Raw genomic sequence first — 10917 nt, forward strand, 5'->3', positions numbered from 1 at the left:
TCGAGCAAACAATAAAAAGCATGATTCAAAAAATAAATCCTGACATGGCTCTTAAATCTTTGACACTGGTGGACACATGCCTGCGGGGTCAGTGTGTGTCTGACTGCTCTGTTGTGAACCGAGTGACCCTCTCACACACACACACACACACACACACACACACACACACACACACAGCTGCACACTGTGAGACACACAGTCTCCTGCTTTATCCCGGGATCAAGATCAGTGAGGATATCTTCACGTGAGGACTGGACACACACCACACTGACACACACTGTGTTGGGCTGATGTCAACCACAGGAGACTTTGCTAGACAAGAGACAATGACTGCCATCTAGTGGTGACGGCTCAGTAACAAGGAACTCTTAACAGTTTATGTAGGGGGTTGGGTAAGATAAGATACTCTTTAAATGTTTTCTCAGAAAGGGCGGAGTCAGGACTAAAACATAAAACACTTGCCTCCATATTTCAGGATATTGACTTTCTTATTCAATAATGAAAAACAAAATTAGATATACAGATTCTCAGAAACTGTGAAGCAAAACAGTAGAGGGTAAGTACTTGCTTCTATTTTGCATATTAGCACATTAAATTGTCTGACTTTATTTGTAAAAACACTTTAAAACAAACAGAATAGGCAAGTTAAATTAGACAAAGCTGGTAAATAGGTTTAAAACATATAAAATGAACCAAAAAAACACAGATCTACAGACGACAAACCTGTATACCTAGCTGATGGCAGTTGCATTTGGGTTGCCTCTCTACAGCCTCCCTCCCATTGTTTTAACAATATTACTGTAATATTGATACACATTATTCTAACAGGAATACATAAACAGTAGAGCAAGATGAACCTCTGGTTCAGCTTATCTCAGGCACGTGGCTCAGTTTACTTCACAGCCATTATGCAAGAAAAATTGTCTCTGTGCTTGTTCAAACCCTGTACACAGTATATATATATATATATATATATATATATATTACATTTTTTGGGCTTTAACAGAGGTGGGGCCAAGTCATTGTTTGCACTCAAGTCCCATGTCAAGATTGGCAAGTCCAGAGTTCAGTCCCAAGTCAAAACTGGCAAGTTCCAAGTCCTAAATTGATTTATGAGTCCAAAACAATACATCGTGTACTTTTAACCAAATGTAATGCCATTTTAACAACAGAGTAATGATATTTGAATTTATGAAAATCTTGAATGCGCTCTGAAATGTGTGTTTGTTAAACCAAGTTATTTCGGAAGTTGTTGTGTCTCCGTCTGTATTTTGATTTGCATGTTTTGCATACTGCAGTTTGGTTTTTTTGCTGGCCACCGCATAGGCTAGTTTGTGTGTGTGTGAAGAAAATCATCTTTGGTATCATTTTTTTCCAGCTGATGCTCCGTAACGTCACATTAGCTCTTCATGGTTCTCTCCTGCAACTTGACTGCATGCTGTCGGATTGGTTCCAACAATGTGCATCTGGGATATTAAGTCAGCTTGCTGGAAATGAACAGTGTTAATGTTAGCTGGTTCAGGAAATGAAGGCAAATGAACTGATTTGTGGGTCATTTTTGAAATACCACTTTTTAATCTTTGGATTTCGGGGGAGGTATCAGGTATTCTTTTGAGATAAAAATGCAAGTCCAAGTGAAGTCACAAGTCACTGATATTAAAGTCGAGCTGCAAGACTTTTTTGATTTTGTCGAGTCTAAAGTCATCACATTTGAGTCCAAGTCATGTAACTCAAGTCCACACCTCTGGGGTTTCAGGCCTTGGTTATACACTAACACTAACACTTTATTGTATGCGGTTTTAATGACATAGACATTTGCATAGAGAAGAGTCATTAAAACATTAAACCAAAAATATTTGTTTACATGAATGTGTTTACCAATCCTTCTTTACATGGCTGTTCCATTACAGAAACCTTACACCAGTTTTTAGTCATATGACCAAATAGTGTGGTGGAGTAACACATCAACTCGTGGTGCTGAGTTATGGAGGGTAAATCTGTTTTTTAAGGTGCTGTAAATTAAAAAATGCCATCACTGATGTTTTAGCATTATAGCACAGCACTGATCTTTATGATAACCAAAGTTAGAAAAAGAACCTGACACTACCTCACTGATACAAGACTGAGAGCTCTTGGTTTTAATGGTTACTAAGATATAAAGTAAAATCTGTCTATGCACTGTTGTAGTTATGGAAATGATCAACAATAAGGATAAAAACAGCAACACAAGAAATATTAAATGATCCAGTGATGTTTAACCATCATTTTTATATTCAGATTTCCTGTTTCTAATGCTACTAACCAGATGGATTTCAGGACTCATCATCTGCACCAAAGAAAATACTACAGCGTACACTGCAGTGGCGCATCTCCTCTGAATCTTGAATCTCATACACACACATAACCTGTCTTTAAGTCTTTATGTTTATTCAAACATTCATTTGTACTGTTTTCACAATGGTAAAAATAAAAAGCAACATAAATTCAACAACAAAGAAAAAATTAAACAAAAGGGAGGAAGTCTCTGACGTGACCTAACTGTTACTGATCATATGAGCATTCTGCTGAACATGACATAAAAACTACGACAGATATGTCCCTACTCAAATCACACAGACCTGCAGTACACTGTATCATACATCATCATAAATACAGCTGTTCACTGACCATCTCACAGCTGTCACGGCTGTTCTGTGTCCATCTGTAGGGGAACTATTTTTTCTGGATGACAAACAGACACAAACTGTTTCTCTCTCTATCCATCCAGTAATTTGAGGATGCTCTCCCTCTCCTTCAGTGCTTTCCAGGCTTGGTCCTTCTCCTTCTTGGTTGGAGTGCGTTTCTTCTGCCTGGCTGCCATGATTCGCCGAAATCCGTCCATGACCTCGTTGTCCGACACCCTGACTCTCTGCCTCAGCTCCTGCTTGCGCATCTCCTCTTTCGCCAATCTGTGTGGCAGCAGCAAACACACACACACACACACACACACACACACGTTAAAATGGAAGATCATGGGTCAGACTTAATTTCATATACAGTTTACATCCACTGTTGGCCTGTGTCCTCACCGGAGCAGCTCCTGCTTACGGGCTCTGTTGTGAGCACTCAGGGCTTTGAGCTCTGCTTGTCTCTTCTGCAGCTCTGCCAGGACCTCGTCCTCAGAGTCTCCTCCTGGTCCAGGTCGCTCCTCGGAGTCCAGCAGCCCCTGAGCCACCAGCTCCTCTTTGATCCGAGCCTCCAGAGAGCGTGTGTGAGGAACACTGAAGGGGATAACAAGGTCAAAGATATGACATAATATAGCACAGAGTGAAGGTGAAAAGTTCTGGATGGAAACTTGACACCTACAATAAACTTTATTGTGACAACCCATCTCGGAGCACTGTTAAGGACACACAAAACTAGAATGGATTTTAAAAGCATTTCATCCCTCCAAATGTGGAGAATATACATTTGCATGCTTGCCTGCATGTACATAATTAATTCCACATGCGTGCACACACATGCACCTAAGTACACAGTACGTACGGGTAAGTGTACAGCAAGCGGGTTATTGTTGCAAAACTAACCCCAACAGGATGATGCAGGGATTTATTTCACAATAACGACTTGCTTGTTGCACATTTTCCCGCTCATTACAAGGCCTCTTACGTTTTCAGCACACCTCTGTTCAGTGTTACAGCTGCAGACCTGGGTGTTGTGAATGACCTTAATTACCCTATGTCAGATACCGGAGTTGGTGTGTGAGTGTAACTTGTGAGTGAACATGGTTGCCAACGTGCCGAGTGACCTAATGTGGAAAAATGTTATAAATACCTAAAAGCTTTTCCTTGGCTTCGAGGAGAAGTCCCAGCGCCATCGTTAGCATCCTTTCCCGAAATGTCCGGTATAGGAGAATCCTCCATGGGGGATATAATGTTCTCCTGGAAGAGAACAGGAAAAATGTACAAGCATGTTTCAGTGTTGCCACAGAATTTAAAGGGACAGATCACCCCAAATCACAAATACAGATTTTTTTCTCTTGACTGTGGTGCTGTTTATCAAGCTAGATTGTTTTGGTATGAGCTGCTGAGTGTTGGAGATATCAGCTATAAGGCAAGGCACATTTATTTCTACAGTAATTCAAAATGCTTTACATAAAAGTCTTGAACACTGAACATGGGTGACAGAATTGAGGTCCCTTTTTTGACTTTAAAGGGACAGTTCACCCCCAAAATCGTATATTTCCTCTTACCTGAAGTGCTATCTATCAATCTGGATTGTTTTAGTGTGAGTTGCAGAGTGTTGGAGATATTGGCCGTAGAGACATCTGCCTTCTCCTGAATATGATAGAACTAGATGACACTCGGCTTGTGGTGCTCAAAGGACTAAAAAACACATTTGAAAAACTCAACAGCAATGTCTCTTTACAGAAATCATGCACTGATTATTTAAGATAATTCACAGACCTTGTTGTGAATTATCTTGAGAGCAGTTGTATTGAACTACATCTGTCAACCATATCACTGCGCAAAAGGAAGCATGTATCTACTGCTAGCTCACCTAGTAGATGTTACAGCTCAGCCGAAGTGGATGCCATTAATGTTTACATCTCACGCTGTCATGAGCATCTCATCCGAGAATAGTTGCATGCTTCCTTCTGTGTAGTGATACATGTAAGAAAATAGTTCCTATATAGACTAAACACAACAAGGTCTGTGGATTATCTTGGTTTATTGGGTCATGATTTCTGGAGAGACACATCGCTGTAAAGTCTTTCAACTGTATTTTTTTCTGTGCTTTACGCAGTACAAGCCAAAGCCATCTAATCCCATTGTATTGGAGAAAAGGCAGACATCTCTACAGCTGATATCTCAAACAGTTGACAACTCACACCAAAACAATCTTGATTGATAAGTAGCACAGCAGGTAAAAGGAAAAGTGTGTATTTTCGATTTGGGGGTGAACTGTCCCTTTAAACATGAGTATTTCAAATGCCACATCTCACTCATCAGCCATTCATATTTTGTTTTAAAAGCCTAATGCATTATTGGAAAACCTAGCAGTGTACATGCTTGATCACAACATACTGACCTCTACAAGGGCCTGGAGCAGACGCTGTGTGAGAGGGCCAAAGGGACATCCATCTTCTGGAGATTCATGTTGGGATTCTGACTTCTTCAGCAGGGAGTCGACATCTACAGCAGTTAAACATTAAGATGAGTACTGCGTTTGATACATGTCAAAACTTAACGTCCAGGCTGCAGTCTTTACTCACCTTTTGCATCCAGCTCAGACAGCGGCCCTCCCATGAGACTCTTCTTCTTGTCGTTGGCTCGTGCTCCTTCTCTCTGCTCCTCCAGCAGATCTTCCTGAGCCCACCGCTGAGAGTAGTGTTTCCCCAGAGCTGGAATCTACAATCAACCCAGACAGCACCAAAGCTCAACACATGTCTACATTTTACTTAACGCAATAAAAATACCCTGGATTTTAGCCACGTCTTAAGTGAATTTAAGTAGAATATAACAACAGATACATGGCTTTGAGTGTCATACTTTGTAATACTCAGCCTCATCCTCCGGGGGTTTCAGAAGCTCCTCTAACAACCGTGTTTCTTCATTTGTGATATCAGCACAATATGGCTCGACTGATGCCCAAAATCTGAAATTAAAAAAAACATTCAAATACACTGATATCTTGCCAGAACAAAACAGGTCTGACTAGGCAAAGCATGTACAGGGCTGAGAGGTATTACAAAGAGCTGCTGTTGCTGACCTGTTGGGTGCATCGTTTTTAGGAGTGCGGGGAATGTCTTGTGGATCATCAGTGAACTCATACTCCTGGACTTTAGGCTGCAGATTTTTGGATTTGGGTCTGCCAGGACCTGGACCAGGTGCGTGACCGCCTTTGCCATCCAACTTCTGCTTCTTTGGTTTGTGGCGAGAAGAGGCAGCAGGGTCCGGGTCTTTTCCCAGCTTCAGAAAGCGCTTGTCTCCCTTCTTGTCCTGCCAGTCTGTGAGGATCTGATGGGGAGCACAGAGGGGAGTTAGAAACAGCAAACAACCAGAGAGGCAGTGTGAACAGTGGCATATTAGATTCACAGTCACAGAAGACTTGGAATAAGAGTTTTCCCCTACCTGTCTCTGCTCCTCCAGGGCTCGGAGACGGCGGCTGGCTGAGGACAGGAGTGTCTCCAGCTCCAGCTGCAGGGTGTCAAGCTCCTCAATGCCGATGCCATCGTCCTCTGAGCGGCCGAGCACAGCAGTGTAGCGGGGACAAACCTTGACATGCTCGACGGGCTTGAAGTCGTAGTATTTGAGTGGGGGGCAGTCCTTCAGCTCACTCATGATGCTGTGTGGCCTGGCACTGTCTGAATTAACTGACACAAGAAGATGGACAGGGAGGTTAAACTAAACAGATGAGACAAAGATGTCAAGCTGTGATTCTGTTTGTATGTGTCTCTCCATCACAAGGATGCATTAAACACACACTCACGCACGCACCCAAATACATGTACACGCAGGTTTGCTTCATAGAAAGCGAGCTCCCGGGCCCACATCGCTATATTACTCCTAAATTTAAAATGGCCACCATTATTTCAAAATTGTGCACATAAATATTTTATGTTTTAAAATTACAAGACTTAAGTAGTGCTAATCAAAAGCATTGATGTATATCTTTGAATGTTTAGGAGCAAAAATATTTACCGTCAGTGAATGGCGTCCATGATGGAAAAAACCATTGTAGGTAACGAGGGGTGTTATTGTTTTACATTCAACTGAAAATATAGCCTGTTTCCGAAAAAAAGAACACTTAAAGAGGGGCGTTAAATTCATCCCACATTACAGTAAACGCTACAGTACTTTTTTAATGCTATTATTAATCGAAACAAAATTAAAGCACGGTAAATATGTTGGCTTAATGCTACAATGGTATCATCGGAACAAACCATGTTGTGTCATGGTGCACAAAAAATAGATGACCGCTAAAACCTTCATTCAATAATTTAACAAAGTCAGATTTAGGTTATGTAGTTCTTATTTAAACACATTTTATTCAAGAATAGGCTACAAAAGGTCAAAATGACTCCTAAACCGACGGTTGATGAGTGACATGTCTCCCGTTCACAGACCGGAATAGACGCATCGAAGGGTATGCTCGATTTCTACAAACGTACTCCACCTGGGCGGAGTGATATGCGCAAGCAGCCGCGTTTCTTATGTGTGGACAGATCCGCCTCTTTAAACGGAGAGCTAGATGAAAACTAGCGCACCCTCTCTGAACTAGACGATGTAGGATTTACGGAAGAGGAGTCCCAGGCGTGGCTGAGGAACTTCCGTCTTTTACAGCACAAAAATGGTAAGTCTCTTGCACTAAATGTAGCGTTATTTATCATTATTTAGCCGTTTATCCCCGCTAACTGTGGCTACATTTGGGGCGAGATGAGCTAGCTAGCTTCGTGTCTCTCACAGACGAGGTTTCAGGTGAGCTACAGTGAAATGAGAGGACAGGCATCCTTGGTACGGTTTGCAGAAACTGAAGTGATCGAGCTGAGCTGTCTTTTTCCTCTCGGCCCCTTTTTCTCATCGTTACTATGAGTGCTAGCCCTCCTGTAGCGCTGTCAGGAGACAGTGGGAAAGTTATGTACATGTTAGGCAAAGGCAGAGTGTTGTGGATGGACGTTAATAATTTGGATGAGCTGTAACGTTAGTGTCGGTCATCTATCCATTAATGTAAATGCAAACAGAATTGATTCATGTTTCCAGGACCTTGCATCAGGTTGATACTCATTACCATCATGTGTTTCTTTCTTAAATGGCTGTTAGTTGTTGTAAAGGTGCGAAACGGTAAGAGGTTTATATCTGAGCAGCAGCAATTGAATTCCTGCACACAGCTCATTTTGGTTCCTGATCAGACCTGACCTCACAGCCTGACCCTGCTGGTTGAGTCACCACTCGCCAGACTGGGAGGTTCAGTTTGCCCATGTACACTGATCTAAGGTATTATCCAGCTTGGTCTTCTCTGCAGGGACATTGGTCTAATGTAATTTCTCCTCCAGACAGCGACTCTGCGCCCCTACTTAAACGCTGTGAGGGCCACACTGCAGGCGGCCCTCTGTCTGGAGAACTTCTCCTCTCAGGTGGTGGAGCGTCACAACAAGCCAGAGGTGGAGGTCAGGTATGTGTAATGCCATGTCTCTGGAGTGAGCAGGCTCACTGGTTGTCCCCCCTACTTTGCAGTTTCCCCTCTTTTTCTCCTGCCCTTAAGCTAAGCTGTTTGCAGATCATCCTCAGCTGCCACGCAAGTGCAGGCTTGTGCAAACTTGCATAAGAAAATCTAGGAGGGAAAAAATTACACAAGTTTGGGCAAGACTGTAAAATTGGCCAGTGGGGATTTGCTGCAGCCTGTTTGCAGGTGTCTCCCTAATACAATGAGGAGATTAAGAGTTTTCCAACAAGTCACTCTAACTTGTAAGGGTTCCTGTAGGGTCTTTAGCACAGTGACTGACAGGCCTGTTTTTATTTGTAACGGCTGGATTGTGCTGTGGTTACAGGAGCAGTAAGGAGCTGCTACTTCAGCCCGTGGTGATCAGCCGTAATGACAAGGAGAAGGTTCTTATTGAGGGATCCATCAACTCTGTCAGAGTCAGCATTGCTGTCAAACAGGTGATTAAAAACAGCAGGATTTTGACTGCTTTTGATTATGAGCTATTCACATTTGCTCATTTTCATTCCCAGTCTAATATGCATTAAAAATAAATAAAATCTTCCCTGCAGGCTGATGAGATTGAGAAGATCCTTTGCCACAAGTTCATGCGCTTCATGATGATGAGAGCAGAGAACTTCTTCATTCTGAGGAGGAAACCAGTAGAGGTAAGATAAGATAGATGTACAAGTAATCTGGGTTTTTTATAATAGAGTGACAAAAGAGGAATCAACATTTAAATGGTGTCATAGGGCTCTTTATGCACAGATGTTGTAGAAACTATACACAAACATAAAATACCTCAATATTCACAGTGTGATCTCTTTTGTCGAATTTCTAATGTGTTGACCAGCCTCACTTACTCACGTCTTTCATTGTGGTTTCAGGGATATGATATTAGCTTCTTGATTACCAACTTCCACACGGAGCAGATGTACAAACACAAGCTGGTGGACTTTGTCATCCATTTCATGGAGGAGATCGACAAGGAGATTAGCGAGATGAAACTGTCCGTCAACGCTAGGGCCCGTATCGTTGCTGAGGAATTCCTCAAGAACGTAAGAAACTTGTTCACTGGTTTTATGGCTTCAGTTCTGATGTTTTTTGGGGGGGGTTTTCTGCACAAAAAGGTCAGATGCAATTCTCTTTTCTGTAAAAAAAAAAAAAAAAAAAACAAAAACAGAAATGCTGACATGTAAAATAATGCGACGTATTCTCTCCACAGTTCTGATAGCAGTGTTGGTTCCACACAAGCCAGAAAAACACTCCAAGGGCCAATCAGCACTCAAGTGGAGTAAACAGCCAATCAGCGAGGAGATGAGATGAGAGGAACATGACCAATCTGGCGATGACACCCTTTGTGCCCATCTCGAGTACTTCCCTGTACTCATGAATATCAATGACTGTATATAATGAAATATTTACCAGTTTCATTTTCAGCCACTTAGAACAAATCCCCAAACAAAGGCGGGTCCTTAAAGTATTAATCAAGTTGATAGCCATGAGTACAGGGGCGTCGAGATGGCGTCGTTGCAAATGGCCAGGTTTTTGTATTTTGTGTATGTGAGTCTGTGTATTCTGTCACTGTTGTTTCAAATTTGTCTCTAAAATTTCTCACCCATGTTTGCAGAGAGCAGTCTGTGTGGGGTTTAATCATAGACGTGGAGCAAGAGCTGTCTGTAAAGAAGCCGCCAAAAGACGTGTATGAAAATAATGAAAAAGAATAAAACTCAGTTGTTTATAACTTTGGTGTTCCTTTTTAAATACTGTCAGTCATTCACGGTCAGCGTTTGTGCTGCTGCTGTGCCCATAAACAGATTTATTCTGCTTCAGAGGAAGTTGATTTTAGTCAGCACTCTGACCACATCTCACCTTATACAGTTACTGTGTTGTTTCAGCCGTGAGGAAGAGGAAGTGATGCTTCATGCTGCAGACTCACCATTTTAGTTGTGCAGTATTTGTTCACTTATGCACATGTAAGTGTAACTGAACCCCCAGGTCTGAGCATAACTCCGCCCCCACTGCATAATTCTGAAAAATGTTGAAAAGTGGGCCAGAGGCTGAGAGGTGAGAGAGGACGGTGAGGTCGATGTGGATGTGTGAGGCAGGAGTTGTCTAGTTTCAGTTTTGAGCAGTTTGTCACCAGTGCAGCTGTCAGAATTTCATGACGTAGGTAAGTCGACTCTGTCTGCATTTCCATTACAAGTTTCAGAGCTGATTTAAAACAGTAGAGGGAGTGCTGAGCCATTTTCAACCCTTGAAATTCTGATTTTTATAAATTTGGCAAGAAATATAATACCAGCATTAATGTGTTTCATCACAGTACAGTCGCATCATTTAGTTACAGCTCAATAAAACAAGTTTAAAGGAGAGCTACACCCATTTTCAAAATTCATACATGTTATTCCTGTTGTCTAAGACAGTCCAAACACATTAATAAACATGAGCATTACTCTCCCAAATCCAAAAACTAGAGTGCTAAAATTCAAATTTGTGATGTCATCAAGTATGAAGTCTGGAAGCTGCTCCATTGATGATGAATGAGGAAAGATGTTTTCTGCATCAGTGGTTCCCAGCTGGTGGGTCTTGGGTCCATTCTGAATGGACCCCAAGTGACTTGCACACATATCAACTTTGCAAAACACACTTTATTTTCAAGTACAGTGAAATTCTAGCACAGCGCTTTTATTTTTAAGTGCTGTTTCCTGCTGTAGAGTGAGTGAATAATGAACAGCT

General features: G+C 42.0%; 2 protein-coding genes across 2 annotated transcripts; one reads left to right on the plus strand and one right to left on the minus strand.

Moving 5' to 3' along the window:
* Positions 1–2235: 2235 nt before the first annotated feature.
* Positions 2236–7090, minus strand: tada3l (transcriptional adaptor 3 (NGG1 homolog, yeast)-like). The gene is made up of 9 exons (XM_049591057.1): positions 6684–7090; positions 6114–6355; positions 5752–5999; positions 5532–5637; positions 5255–5390; positions 5071–5174; positions 3814–3920; positions 3069–3260; positions 2236–2948 (listed from the first exon to the last, which is right to left on the minus strand). Exons 2-9 carry the CDS (start codon positions 6321–6323, stop codon positions 2756–2758), a joined length of 1296 nt encoding a protein of 431 aa, XP_049447014.1. The 5' UTR covers positions 6324–6355; positions 6684–7090; the 3' UTR covers positions 2236–2755.
* A 107-nt stretch (positions 7091–7197) lies between these two features.
* arpc4l (actin related protein 2/3 complex, subunit 4, like) lies at positions 7198–9925 on the plus strand. Its single transcript, XM_049591077.1, has 6 exons — positions 7198–7335; positions 8036–8154; positions 8531–8642; positions 8754–8849; positions 9069–9239; positions 9407–9925. The coding sequence occupies exons 1-6, from the start codon at positions 7333–7335 to the stop codon at positions 9410–9412; spliced, it is 507 nt and encodes a 168-aa protein (XP_049447034.1). The 5' UTR covers positions 7198–7332; the 3' UTR covers positions 9413–9925.
* The last annotated feature ends 992 nt before the right edge of the window (positions 9926–10917 follow it).

Source organism: Epinephelus fuscoguttatus, linkage group LG1, assembly GCF_011397635.1.
Source record: "Epinephelus fuscoguttatus linkage group LG1, E.fuscoguttatus.final_Chr_v1".
Classification (NCBI taxonomy): Eukaryota; Metazoa; Chordata; class Actinopteri; order Perciformes; family Serranidae; genus Epinephelus; species Epinephelus fuscoguttatus.